The 15,000-nt window shown below is 36.4% G+C and overlaps 1 protein-coding gene across 1 annotated transcript in view; it reads left to right on the top strand.

Annotated features, from left to right (window-relative positions):
* LOC125027292 overlaps positions 1-13,704 on the top strand; it is a gene marked incomplete in the record, with an annotated part of 181,213 nt that extends 167,509 nt beyond the window's left edge. Inside the window, 7 exon segments of the mRNA XM_047616271.1 lie at positions 3,099-3,147; positions 8,904-9,016; positions 9,701-9,878; positions 10,152-10,330; positions 10,577-10,780; positions 11,033-11,273; positions 13,126-13,704. Coding sequence (XP_047472227.1) covers positions 3,099-3,147; positions 8,904-9,016; positions 9,701-9,878; positions 10,152-10,330; positions 10,577-10,780; positions 11,033-11,273; positions 13,126-13,550 — 1,389 coding nt within the window.
* Positions 13,705-15,000: the final 1,296 nt, after the last annotated feature.

Raw genomic sequence — 15,000 nt, 5'->3', positions numbered from 1 at the left:
TGAGTTGGCCAAGTTCTTCTTCTTCTTTTCTTCTTCTTCTTCTTCTTCTTCTTCTTCTTCTTCTTCTTCTTCTTCTTCTTCTTCTTCTTCTTCTTCTTCTTCTTCTTCTTCTTCTTCTTCATCTTTCTTCCTTTTTTTTTTTGTATGTGTGTGTCTGTGTCTGTGTCAGTCTGTCTGTTTGTCTGTCTGTCTGTCTCACACGCCTGTCTGTCCATCTGTTTGTTGATTATTTGTCTTCTAATATTTTGAAAGCTATGAGTAAGAAATAGCCTTTTTAAAATTCTAATCCACACCCATCAGTATAGTATATTTTTCTAAAGACAAAGAGCAGGAGAGAGGGAGAGGGCAGGAGAGAGGGAGAGGGCAAGCGAGAGGGAGAGGGCAGGAGAGAGGGAGAGGGCAGGAGAGAGGGAGAGGGCAGGAGAGAGGGAGAGGGCAGGTGAGGGGGAGAGGGCAGGAGAGAGGGAGAGGGCAGGAGAGAGGGAGAGGGCAGGAGAGAGGGAGAGGGCAGAAGAGAGGGAGAGGGCAGAAGAGAGGGAGAGGGCAGAAGAGAGGGAGAGGGCAGAAGAGAGGGAGAGGGCAGAAGAGAGGGAGAGGGCAGAAGAGAGGGAGAGGGCTAGAGAGAGGGAGAGGGCTAGAGAGAGGGAGAGGGCTAGAGAGAGGGAGAGGGCTAGAGAGAGGGAGAGGGCTAGAGAGAGGGAGAGGGCTTGAGAGAGAGAGAGAGAGAGAGAGAGAGAGAGAGAGAGAGAGAGAGAGAGAGAGAGAGAGAGAGAGAGAGAGAGAGAGAGAGAGTGAGTGAAAAGGAGTGTAAAGTGAAAGCCTTAAACCATGAGAATTCTTATTTCATACATACTACACTCATTCACAGAGGCAATACCAACAATTGAAGGCATATGATTGGTTCAAGAGACTTGGGGGTACCAAGCGAAATGGGGGAATGGAGAGGTTTCGGGGGCACATGTCATGTATTATAATTTTATACTTGCTATGTTCATTCACAAATAGAGAAGAGGTTGGGTCAACGATAGAGGCACTCATATGATTGGTTCAGGGAGGCAAGGGGTTACCAAGGGAATGGGAGGATGGGGGTGAGGGTTCTATATGCCATTCATTACAAGAATTTTGTATTACACTCGTACTTTTATACTCTATTCATTCACAAGAAGAAAACAGGTGGGAAGAAGGGGCAAAGGGGCAAAAGGGTAGGGAATGAGGTGTAGTAGGTTGAAATATGCTAAACAGTATCAGAAATACTTCCTCATACTCCATGCCTTCCAGTGACAGTGAGAAATTGTAGGCTCTGTTCTAATTTGATCCAATATTTCTTTGTGAAGATACACAACCATGGCTAATCTGACTTTTAGGGTTTAAACATTGAAGACATATCTTTTAAAACAATGGTTACCTTGACAGAATTAGTACCTATTCATTATGTGCAGTGAGTTTAAAATGGTTGAAAATTACTGGTCTCGAAAACCTGAAGTTTAATATTGAAATTTTAATTATATAAGTTAGGTTTTATGTGATGGTACATTTTGACTGGGAAGTATTTTATGAATTGGCTTTTGTGATTTTTCTCTTTAAAATAAAGTATAAGTGTAGAAAAGGAATGTTATTTTTATTCTGACTTTTGTGTGTGTGTGTGTGTGTTTTATGATATATATAAATGTGTTAAGTTACGGACAACTGAAGGATAGCAAGCATAGAAGATAGGCATATAGTACTGAGTATTGTTGGTATGGAGTGGGCTGAGGCCTGATCTTAAGTCCTTTGGCTGAGTATCTGTATGTAATGTATGTTTAATGCTTCAAGTATGATTGACAGCAATTGTTGTAAAATAATACCTGGGATGCAAAGGAAAGAGCATGGCAGTTATCGTTTTGTGCACCTATTAATTCAGATTGAATTGCCCACTCTTACAAGTCAATCATTTCAACAGATGTTTATGACCAATAGTTTTGATAATTTGCCTAAGTGGCAAATGTAATTTGGCTACTGTATGCAGAGATGAGGAACATGAAAATTAAATCACTGAATTATTAGAGTAGTAAAAAGAAGGTAAAAGAGATGAAACTGATGAAAATGATAACTTATGATAGATAATATGAAATTGTTGAAGAGAGTGATAGAGACAAAGATTTGGGAATAAGAATATTTGATGTGGGGGGTCCACACAGTATATGTAGGCCAATGTAAAATGAATGATACTTGATATTACTAGTGAAGAGATTGATCATTTCTAAAACCTTTGTTTGACTAAAAAATAATTTAATTTGAGCATATAAAAAAAAAGCCACACCAATAGATAAGTGACTAAAAGTAACTGTAGAGAGTAAACATGTCAGCTGTTGGTGTGCTTAACCATGTCTGATATCTCACCAGGTGATTCGTAATGTTTGACAGTGATTTCTGGCTGTGGAACTGATAATACGGGCAGATATAGGATCATCTTTATTTATTTTAAATACCATAATAAGTAATATACAAGGAAAAGTAGGCCTAATCGTTTATCTTTAATTTTAGGGGTCCAAACTTTGTCTGGCTGGATGCACATGTCGCTCAAAAACTGTTCTGCCCTCGGGTTAACCCTTCCAAGTTGCTGATGTAAAATTATGCTTTGCATTTCATTTGCATGTCTAGACAGGAAATAACACATTTGAAAGGGTGGATGGGTACTGAAACACCATCTGGCACATCTTAGCTCCACTCTTAGTGCCTGAGAATAGTAGTGGCACATTGAGTGCAAATGTAAAAGTTAATCATGACCTTGGGACTCATATGGTCAGTCATGTCTTTCTACATGATTGCTTCTAAGGGTTGCATAGTACTATCTATTCAGGCCCTATAGGAGTTTTTATGGTATTGTGTTAGTTTATGCTAATAGCTAAAAGAAAAAAAATCCTGATAATACAGGATTGCCTGAACTATGCTATGGTTTTAGTTTGGTAAAAATGATCTTATTTGGAAGTGCTTGAAAACCTTGTAAAGAAAAGAGTTTCTCCTTTTAATTGTACACATTTAAACTGAAAAATTGATTCCTTTTGTTTTTAAACTTGCAATATATTTAAGCTTGTTTCTATTTTTTCTCTCTTTTTCAGTTACCTGCAGCAGACCCATTCTTGGAGAACATCAGTAGGAGTGACTTAGGTATGTATATAATTATTCTATTTCATTCTTCTGAGTTTACTTTGGCACTTCACCTTACCTCAGTTTATTCATATATTCTGTCCTCTCCTTCTCCTCTGCTCACCTTTAGTCTTTCCAACCCCCTCACTTTCTTTCTCTCCCTTCTCCCTCACCACACCCCGTATCATTTTATTACCTTCTCATTTCTTACCCTGTCAGTCTCCCATTCTCTCTTTTTATCCACACACAAATCTGTCTTAGTTGTGTACTGATTGAATACTTATTTGTCTGTATGTCAGCCTTAATCTCTTCCCCACTCTTTTGTGTCCTCCTCTCTCCCTTCTTTTTTATTTCTCCTCCTCACTTCCTCTTGAGTACATTCAATAAACTTCTTTTAATGACCATGGGTTTTTGTACATGTACATCAGCCACTCAAGTGAAAAATTAGAATCGCTGGAAGTGTATTTTTCCCACACTGGCATTTTGGCTGCAGCATACATAACTTTCCAGGGAATGAGGTTAAAAAGAGACCTTAAGTCTAGTTTTGAGGGTTGTAACATTTGACTGCAGTCAGGGTCAAACAAGTGAACAACTGTATAGTGCAGACAACATAGAGCAGTGGCACTTACACTTGTCATTCAGGATTTCAACTCTGTTCATCATGGCAAGAATAGGTGCCATTTAGCATTAGTGGGTTATTATTTAGGTTTGTCACTATTTGATTGGTATTTAGATGTTTGAATAAAGACTATTGAAAGTTTGATAATTATGTTTAGGACTTTTCTGTTCTTGAAACTGTACTTTAGGATGGCATTCAACTTAGCTGTTGTTAGAAAGTCATCCCGTGTTCTATGTAGATGCAGCCTGTATATATTACACTATCAAAGAAGGGTATGGGACGCATTCATGAATGATATTAGTACTTCCCGTACTCACATGATCTTGGCTCCTTCCCAGGAAAAATCAGGTCAAGATTCTGACCACAGTGATAGCTCCAGTATTAGAGATTCTTGATATTTCTTTTGTTTATCAAGATTGGTAATTAATGTTTTGTTGTTGTTTTGCTCATTTCCTTTGGCACTCTCTTGAACATATTTGATGCTTTTCCAAGTAGAATATCTGGGGATTCACTCTTACTAACTGGATAAGGCTTTAAGATTATGTAATACTCAATAGTTCTTCTTCTTTTTTTTTCTTTTTTCTTATTTTGGTAGTCTCAATCAGGAAGTCAGGGCATAGTTTATACATTTTTTGTTGGTTTTTGGAATTTTGTTTATTGTAGCACCAAAAGAGAAGAGAGATTAGGAGTTTAGAATAAAGGGATTAATTTTAAAGTAGGAAATAATTTGAATTTCTTTTCTTTCTGGTCTTGTCTTACCTTGTCTTTAATTATAGATTCACGAAACACATACCCATGTGTAATTTGTTATTTTTTTTTTTAAACTATCACTAGCATTTCCTCTGATCTAAAGGGTGCCAAACTCTTGGTTGGCAGAGTGACAACCTGTTACTGGGATAATTGTGTGAGGGTGTATGTCTGTGTCTGCACCAGTGTCTGTGCCTGTGTCTGTATATTTCTCTCTTCCCTTTGACTCTTCATTTATCTATATGCATTTGTATGTATGTACATATGCTTGCAAAATGTGATGAAAGGAAGATGAGACTTGTACGCATATTACTGGAAGTATTTTTCATCTATTAAATATTGTGTAGGAAAAAAAGGCTGTGCAGGCACTTGGATAGAAAGTCTATAGAGGAGTCAGGTATTCTTTATTATAACTGTTATACTCTAGTTCTTAAAGAGCTCTTTTTATGAAGAATTATCTGTAGATAATCCTCATTTTTAATTTTATTTAAAATTTATGTAGAACAAAATAATGCTAAATATCTTTAGGCATACTTATGTTGAATATCACATTGCAGAAAAAGAGGTTATAAGTTACAGGTATTTGATGTGATACCAGATTTGGTGCCAAAAGTTTTAGCTACTTCTCCTGCTATTTATTTTCTTTTTACTTTTCTTATTTTTATACTCTGCGTTTATTTGATTTTTAAACTTGTTTTTTTTATTGATGAAAGTTCTATTTGACTTTGTCAAAGTTCTGCCTGCAAAAAGGAAATGTGGACTACTGTTTTCTTTCTTTTTCTTTTTTTTTTCTTTTTTCTTCTTCTTCTTCCACTGTCTTTTTTTTTTTTTCTTACTGTTTAGTCTTTTATATATTTTTGTTTGTTTGTTTGTTAGTTTTAGAAGGAAAATTTCTTCATTTGACAGATTTGATAGTATCTAAAATAACTATGTCCTCTCAAACAGACATGGAATACCATTCTACCAAATCGTGCCATTAACTCCTTTAATGTTTGGAGGGAATGGGGGAGGAGGAATAAGGGATAGGAAAAGGGAATAGGGGAAGAGGGGAAAAAAATATAATTGGATGCAGTGAAGGTATACAAGATTGAAGCAGAGTTGGCACCTTCCCTGGGCCCGCCTGTTGCCCCTCTGGGGTCTATTTTTATCCAAACTGCCTTAGATCTCTTGGGTGTGGCTAAGGCTTTGGCTTCATTACATCAGCTAATCAAACATTTTATGGAGTTTGTAATTAGTCTAGACTTTTTTTTCTGGTATTTTGTTTGAGTAGGTTATGGTTTCTCATTTTGTATTAGGGTATTTTGATGTAATGATGTTATCCATGGTGTGTTGTTTGAAGTAATAGATTAAGAATTTCAAATTACATTTTCTTTTTTGGATACGAAATTTCTTCATCCATCTTCAAGTGACAGCACTTTTTTTGTGTCCTGTGGGGAAAATAAACACTAAAAAAGAGGAAATAAAAAGCAAGGGGAGACAGTGGCAGGTGCCAAGGGTGAGTGGGTGAAGGTGTAAGGAGACGGGCAGAGAGCCAGTGTGTGTGTGGCTGCCACTGGTGGTTGTGGAAGGTCCCCCTTCACGCTCACAGTCACTCTCGATCGTATTGCTTTTGTTCTGTCTCTGCCGTTTGCTCATGTGTTTTTTGCCAGTCTTAGGGAGGGACATATCAGAAGATTCACATATGAGGCAGGAGTGAACACGAAACAGTTGTATAAAGTTTAGTTTACTGACGAACCAAGTTTATTTGTGGCTGTATTCATTGTTATTGTAGTGTAAAGGACATCGGAAATGGAAATGACTTAATTCTGAAATTGAAGATGTTTTATTTAGATAATGGATAGACCTCTAAGGATGCAAAAAAGATTTGTTTCATGTTGAAACATTATTTTGTAACATAAGAAAAAGTGTGCTATCACCAGTAAACCAAAGAAATCTTTAGTGTCAGCTGTCATGACCAGAAAGAGATTTTCAACCAACACATAGGTCATACAGTAAGAGTTTCATGTGAACATTCCCTGTTAAGTGCCAAAAAATAACATTAATTCACCATATATACGTGGAGAGCTTTTAAGCGCAATGGCTATGTGTTTGTATACCTATAGTAACTACCTGACTCCATTCTTTGATGATGACGAGTCAGAATATCCCTTGTCACTTATCAAGGTATTTGAGCCTGTTCACCGGGCTGATACTGATGAATTCCTCAACTCGATAAAAGAAGGTAAATTTTGGTTTCATTTTGGAAATTTTGGCTAATACGAGGTAGAGGGTATTTCTAGGGTGACGTTTCTCTTCTTTTTCTTTTTCTTTGTTCGTATGATTTATCTTCATTAGCAAGGTTGCTTGCTTGCTTGCCTGCTTTTTTTTTTCTTCTTCTTTCTTTTCTTTTCTTTTCTTTTCTTTTCTTTTCCCCATACATGTTTTTTTCTCCAGTATATAGCTATGGACAGGTTGAAAATATTATGAGACTTCAACCCTTAAAGCTAAGTCTTTTGCTGCAACTCATTTCACAGACACAATAAAACCCAAATAAAATGTGTAAATAGCTTATTATATATATATTTTATGCAACTGCAGACAGCAATGGAAAAGCTTATCTGGGTATAAACATTTTCTATTTTTCATTCAGGAACCATTTGAATTGGCATCCAGAACAATTTGGCAAATTTAGAATAAGTATTTGAGCCCTGATATGTAGTTTAATTGTTTGTTGTATATTGACACAACAGAGTTTCTTTTGTTGACATCATCAAGTGTAAAACATCTTTGATTTAATTCAAAATATCATTTGGGTGTTCCTTTTTCTCCATTTTATTGTGTAAGGTAAAATGTATACATAAATATGATTGCTTTAATCAGATGATATTATTTCTCCTATCTGTTTCATGACAAGAGTACATGAAAAATACAATACAAAATAGCTGGTATTAGGAGAATATCCTTTGCAGTTAATTAAAGAATACTGTGAAGACTGTAAGAGGGCTAGACTTTGTTAAAGCAAAAGAATGTATCAGAGGTTACTTGGCTGAAGGGCAGACAAGGTCATGCTTCAAGCAGATAGGGAATTCTGCCAAATAAAGTGTGAGGTGATGAAATAGTGCTCTGGAGCCTATAAAGATAAAATCCAAGTTATCTTCTAATAATATAGGTGATTAAGATCATAATTTTTGATGAATTTTTGTGGGAAATCAGTTAATAAACCGTTCCCAGTGTGAAACACTGACCAGAAATATTGTAGTGTTAAATCACAAGTGATTCACCAGATTTTCTCCAGTGCTCTCAATTGTTTACTGTTAATATTCATAAGGTTCAAAAAACTGTAAATATTGTGCACATTCTCCTATAATGGATGCTTATTAGGAAATATAGTGAATTCATTGTCTATGAGTAGTTAAATGAACAGGATATAAAAGTTGGTGCTAATGTGTATATATTAAATTTCTTTAAAGTATATGTACTCTTATTCCTGATTTATAAATATACGACTATTGTAATTCTTTAACAGAGTAAGATATGAATATATATATTGTCAAAATTTCTTATGTAAACAAGTTCTGCTAAATCAGAACATTGTAAAGCATATTATAAGACAAAGGCAGTAGAAGATCTCTATAAAATATTATTTTTCATGATTTGTCAATGAACCACATGACCTAACTTTTGACAAGCACTAGAAGTCTGTGTTTGCCATAGGTCAGCCAGTCAATAATTCTTGGCACTGTACGTAACATTACTTTTTTTTTCTTCTTCTTTTCTTTTCTTCTTTTTTATGATAGCTACCTCTCAGAGTCTTCTCAGAAACTCTCAAGGGTATATTCCATTCTTAGAACAATTTTATAAGATCTGTCTCTCTCTTGTTGCGATTCAGTGACAGTCGGAATCCACTAGCAAGAGATTAAGTAATCTTATTTCCACTATTATTAGATGTAAAGGCCACATTATGTGCCAAGGTGTTGGTTGGCAATATACTGTTCTGTTACTGGGTTAATACGGTGTGCATGTGCGCACATTTATTACTTTGTTAGATATTTATACCTTGTTGAATGTGATTTTTGGTATAAAAGGAGGCTGTAGTGTCCATAAGTGCAAATATCAAAAGGAAGACCAATTTAAAGGATGGATTATAATTCAAACAAAATGTTTCATACAAACAGACTGAATTGTGTCATTTTTTGTTTGTAGGGAGGTGTATTTTCAGATATGGCAACCATGGATTTGATTGAAAGATCAAAGTTCCATTTTTCTTATTTATTTTCTAGATAATAGCTGGTAAAACTAAATAGTTTTTTTTATTTCCTGCTTTCTCTTTTCAAATCTGTTTTGTCTTTTAATTACATTTAATTTTGCAACTCATGCAGTGGCCCATGATTTCCCTACTAACAATTTTTATCTTCTCTGTCTCACTTTACAGAACAAGATGAATCACAGATCTTCGTCAAGTTCTTCAAGTTCCACCACACATACGACCTCATTCCTCTCAGTGCCAAGCTTGTGGTGTTTGACACGAAGTTACAGGTTAAGAAGGTAAGGTTTTATCTTTTTTTGTCATGCAAGGACAGAATTATAGTTTGCAATTGTCTTTTAATGCATTGTAGGAGACTCATATATCAATTTTAGTATATATTCTGTTAGTGCCAAGATTTCTTGCTTTCATAATGTGAGAGTCTTACAGAAATACTGTTGCAGCTACTCATAAATGGGAGTGTTCAATTTCAGTAAAAATAGAATATTTGTGCAACGTGTTGGATATACCACCCTGTAGTTACTTCCTTCATCTGTAAAGTTTTTAATGTGGGGTCATAAAGAGACTAATCTGTTAACCCATTGGCGACGGGTATAGAAAACTAAACACAAACTCTACGCTCTGGCGAACTTTGAGCGCGTGAATTCGGTACATCAAGCCGAATCATTGCCTCGGAGCGCTTTAGTGCGCCGCCGAGGTGGACAGCCGCACGCCACATTTCGAGCGTATTGTTATGACGCCTATAGGCGTGACCCGTTGCCATTGGGTTAATTATTAATCTGATATGTGATGCACACACAATTCTTGGGCAACTACAATTTAAAGCATTTCTGTGGGGAGGTTTAAGTCATGCAACAGAAATTTTGTCTTAAATAGCATAGAAGACCTTGTCTAGAACTGCAAGCATAATTATTATTTTTCTTTTTTACTCCCAAAAGTCTTAATCTGTTTTTCCCTCATTTCAGGCATTCTTTGCTTTAGTGTATAATGGCGTACGAGCTGCCCCGCTCTGGGACTCCACTCGGCAGCAGTTTGTGGGCATGCTGACCATCACCGACTTTATCCGCATCCTGCAGAACTTTTACCAGTCGCCAAATCGTAAGATGGAAGAACTGGAGGATCACAGGCTAGAGACATGGCGCAGTGAGTTTTACCCCTCATTTTCTTGTGTTAAAGTTGAATACACAGGCACTCAGGCACTTGAATTCCATAACAAATTACAGGATATGGCTACAGATTTTTCATTGGGTGCACGTATCTCAGAGGATTGATATATGTAGAAGATAGGAATTCATTAGTTGTAGCTCGTTTATTGTATATATATTCATGTTGATCAGTTATTTCTATTGTATAGAAAGATATTTAAAACACAAAGTATTTAGAAAAGTGCATTGTAAGATATTGTATTTCTTACAGCTGTACTGAAGGATGAGTCTCGCCCTCTGATCAGCATCCGGCCAGACGAGTCGCTATATGTTGCAATTCGCTCACTCATTCATCATAAGATTCACCGCCTACCTGTTATAGATCCTGTCACTGGCAACGTTCTTTATATTGTAACACACAAGCGCATTCTCAAGTTCCTCTACCTCTATGTAAGTAATAGTGGAAATTTGTTTACTTATATTTCATTCTAGTTATAGACGTTAAGGAGAGTGGTATTTGTAATCGGTTTCATTGTCATAGTCCTTTTTCTTTCTTCATATCCCTACTTCTCTCTTCTCCTCTCATTTTTTCTCCTACCATGTCTTCTATTCATATCGTGATGTATCAGATTACAATCCTATTGAAGATCCACACATAACATTGTCCGTTTATGATTATACCTCTTTATTTTCCAGATAAACGAGCTGCCCAAGCCGTCCATCCTGCAGAAACCGCTGCGGGATATGAATATTGGCACCTACACTAACATACAGACAGCCAGCCAGGACACACTGATCATTGAAGCCCTGAACCAGTTTGTCAAACACAGAGTGTCTGCTCTGCCCATTGTCGATGCACAAGGAAAACTTGTGGATATTTATGCTAAATTTGATGTTATTGTAAGTTTGGCTCATTATTCTTTATATGTTTTCATGCATTAATTTCGCTTGATAATATAAAGGCATTAATTATGTGAAAATAATTTAAAGGTATTTTATGAAAGTATGTAAATTAAAATTCTCTCTCTCTCTCTCTCTCTCTCTCTCTCTCTCTCTCTCTCTCTCTCTCTCTCTCTCTCTCTCTCTCTCTCTCTCTCTCTCTCTCTCTCTTTTTCTCTTTCTCTTTTTTCATATTTGTTTCATCTTTTTTAGAATCTTGCTGCTGAAGGAACATACAACAACTTGGACGTGACACTGCGCAAAGCCAATGAGTACCGTAACGAATGGTTTGAACAAGTTCACCGATGCACACTGGATGAGACACTAGAGACAGTCATGGAACGCATAGTGAGAGCGGAAGTCCACCGTCTTGTGGTGGTCGATGAAGAAGGCAGAGTTGTTGGTGTGATTTCCCTCTCTGATATTCTCAAGGAGCTTGTACTCAAACCTTGCAGTAAGTATATGAAGGTGTTTTCAGTGAGATAAATAGGTTGATGAATCTTTTAAGGAGTTAGAGAAAGTTGGTTGGGTGTGTGCTACACTGAACATAATGCAGTTCAAAATGCTTTAACATTCAGGAGCAATGTGGGTTAATAAGCCATCAGCTTTTTTGTGTGTGTCAATACAGAGTTTTGAGAAATAACATGTTGGCATAGAATTAAAGCAGAGATCTCATCAATGTATCCAACAAATATATTTGATTACTTGCCTCCTTTATTATGAAAGCTCATAACAAAATTGTCAGCTGATTTTGTGGTCTTCCCCTTTGGTCTAAACTTTTATTTTAACCCAATGGCGCCGGGTATAGCAAATTAAAAAAAACTCTACGCTCTGGCGAACGGCGGCAGCGCGCCGACTCTGAGCGCGTGATATCGGTCCATCAAGCCGAATCATTGCCTCAGGGCGTTTTGGCGCGGCGCCGCTGTGGACAGCCGCACGCCTCACATCGTGCGTATTGTTATGACGGCGATAGCCGTGACCCGTCGCCATTGGGTTAAGACATGACTCTAAAATTAAAGGATCTATTAAAAAAAAAAAAAAAAAAACTTCAAAAAAAGATTTTAGTTTCAAATGTGTAGCTCAAAAATTAAGAAAAAATTCAGATGGTCCCCATAAGCTTCTAATGACAGTGTCAGAAATTTCTGTGTGTCACTCATTCCGATAAGTTCAGGCAACAGTCTAGCCTTTTGGCCAGGGAGTTTGCTGGGGATATCAGAACTTCCCATTCAACTTGCTTTAGTGAGTCATGATGCCAATATCCATACCCATGATGAGTTGCTTTTTCATGATGGCTATAAGAGGCTAATCCATTGGTAGTGGGTGACTAAATTTCATGTCATGGCAAATAATCATAGATGGCATGTGATGTTTCATCACTTACTGAGACCATCAAGGAACTGACAAGTGACACTTTGATTTGACTCTGCCCCTCATTTATTGGGTGTAGGTAATGGCATAAAAAGAAACATTTTTAAAACAAGATTAGACATTTTAAAAATAATTAATGTATTAATTTTGACCATCTAAAGGCCACCAAAAGTATTATATGACACATTTGAAAAGGGGGCAGCACCTAGACAGATTCATGTCTTTTTACCACATGTGTTCTTAAGCTCTGAAGGTTAAATTATACATAGCTATTTTAAGTGTTCCATGAAAATGTAAACTCACTTATCATTTTAATCAGAATTATTTTCAATTTATAGAGACAGATTTTTCAAAATAATCAAAGAAGTAAGGTGTTTGAAGGAGACAAAGGAGAAAGTAGGGTGGAAGTTGCTAAATGCATACAGGTTTCCTGCCTATTTCAATAATTCACCATTGTTTGAGTTGTAATTTTAAGATGTTTATAACTAACAACCTGTATGAAGATCAATCATGTAAAATAGTTCAACAGTAAAATGAGATTTGTCAACTTGAGTGCACTTCTTAAGAATCTGTAGAGGCAAGCCTCTGGCAACAGCACAGTAGCATTGGCAGTGTTGCTGTTGCAAGTGAGGTTTGAAAGTGTCATTAGTGAAGACCAGTAATGCCTAAAAGTGTCTTATGACATTTTTTTGCCATAGGAAATAATGCCTCTAATCACTGGGATGAGACCTTATGCATATTAAAACACAGGGCAGTGTGCACCAGCGAACACCTGTCCTCTGACTTTACAAAACAAAAAAGTTCCTGTTACTGGATTATGGAAAATTATGCTCATCTTAAAAGTAGAATATATGTATATTCTCTTTCTCTCTTGTCTTTATCTCTCTCTTGTGTATTCACTTAATAGCTATATAACAAGTTTTACTTTTGCATTGCAGAAGATACAGAGCCTAATGGACTACAGTCAACCACTGTGTCACAGATGGAAGTTACACTCACAACTTCAGACTTGTCAACTTCCCCCACAAAACCCTCAACTGAGGATGGCATGGATCCCTCCACTGAGGTTTCCCAGGACTCCTCAGAAAATTCCCCAGCCGAGCTGAATATCAAGGAGGTTGAAGTGACTCCACCAGCAGACGTCAACATTAGCGTTGTGCGCAAAACAGAGAGTGAGGATAGTGTGGAGGGAAAGTGGAGCAGTGATGACCGACTTAGTCAACACTGCAGCAGCAGCAGTGGAAAGGTGGACCAGGATGCTGCTAAGGCATCTCCAGCAGACAGTGAGGAAGACGAAGGTCGCTACAGTATGGGGGATGCAGATGATCCTCCCCAGGCAGAGGTCATTCCTATTACAGGATGAGATGATGAGGATTGAATGTGTAAATAGTATTGGCTTTGGATATGTTCATGTGAACTATATATACACATAAATATGGAATGTGTGTGTGTATGTATATATATATATATATATATATATATATATATATATATATATATGCATCTGTATGTGTATACACATACACATACATACACATACATACACATATACACATAACCATATATATACATCAACACACACATATACATACACATACACACATACATACACATACATACACATACATACACATACATACACATACATACACATACATACACATACATATACATACATATACATACATATACATACACATACATACACATACATATACATACATATACATACATACACACACACACACCTACACCTACACCTACACCTACACCTACACCTACACACACACACCTACATACATACACCTACATACATACACACACCTACATACATACATACATACATACATACATACATACATATATATATGAGTGTGTGTGTCTGTAATGTATATGTATATACACATATATATGAATACATTAAAATAATGAGAGAAAATAGTGTATATGCCTTCATTATCACTGCATAACGTTTAACACATAAAGATGCATCCAGCCATAGTATGACTGTACTATATTCAAGTCACTTCCAATGCTTTTGGGATGATGCAATATTTAAGTGCAACAAGTGAGGCCAGATAGACAAAATTTCTTTCAAATTGAAAAACTCTTTTTGAAAATGAAGTGTAACATGTATTTTTATTTTTTATTTTGTTTTTTTCTATCCATCATTTTCTTTTCTCTTTTTTTTTTCCTCTCTCTTTTTTTTTAAGCATATCAGGTAAGACAAGTAGGTCTTGATCAGCCTTGCTAAACAGTTTTGCGCTAGTGATCTCTTCCTCATAGGCCATTAAGCATGGTTAACTCAAAAGTTGCTAGGCAAAGCAGCATCCACTTGTAGAGGCACAGTAATAATAATAATAATAATAATATTAATAATAATAATAATAATAATAATAATAATATAACTATACAAGATGTGATATGCAGGCACACTTTAGGTAGCCAACCCCCCTTGCCTAGCACCAGTTCTTTCTCACTATATCTGCTAGAAGTGTGACTGCTGCAGGGTGTAATGATGAGATGTGGCTAGCTAAAAGTAGGAAAGAGCTACAGGATAGAATTTTAATGATCTTTTCATGAAATCAGCACTCATAGAAGTGTTCGCAAGAATTGTACCATTTATTGCTTTCCAAGGTACTGTTATCAGCTCTGCTATTGCTTTTATCATTGGATGTATGGGATATATATTGTTCAGTAGTAAGAGTTTAAAAAGATATTTGTGTCTGTTAAACAAACGTTTGTTGATTGAAGGTTATACATATGTTATATTAATATGACCATGAAATTAAGCCTCAGTGAGGTGTCAGGCA

This window comes from Penaeus chinensis, chromosome 1 (assembly GCF_019202785.1).
Source record: "Penaeus chinensis breed Huanghai No. 1 chromosome 1, ASM1920278v2, whole genome shotgun sequence".
In the NCBI taxonomy this organism is placed as follows: domain Eukaryota; kingdom Metazoa; phylum Arthropoda; class Malacostraca; order Decapoda; family Penaeidae; genus Penaeus; species Penaeus chinensis.
This window is presented reverse-complemented; position numbering and strand designations above follow the sequence as displayed.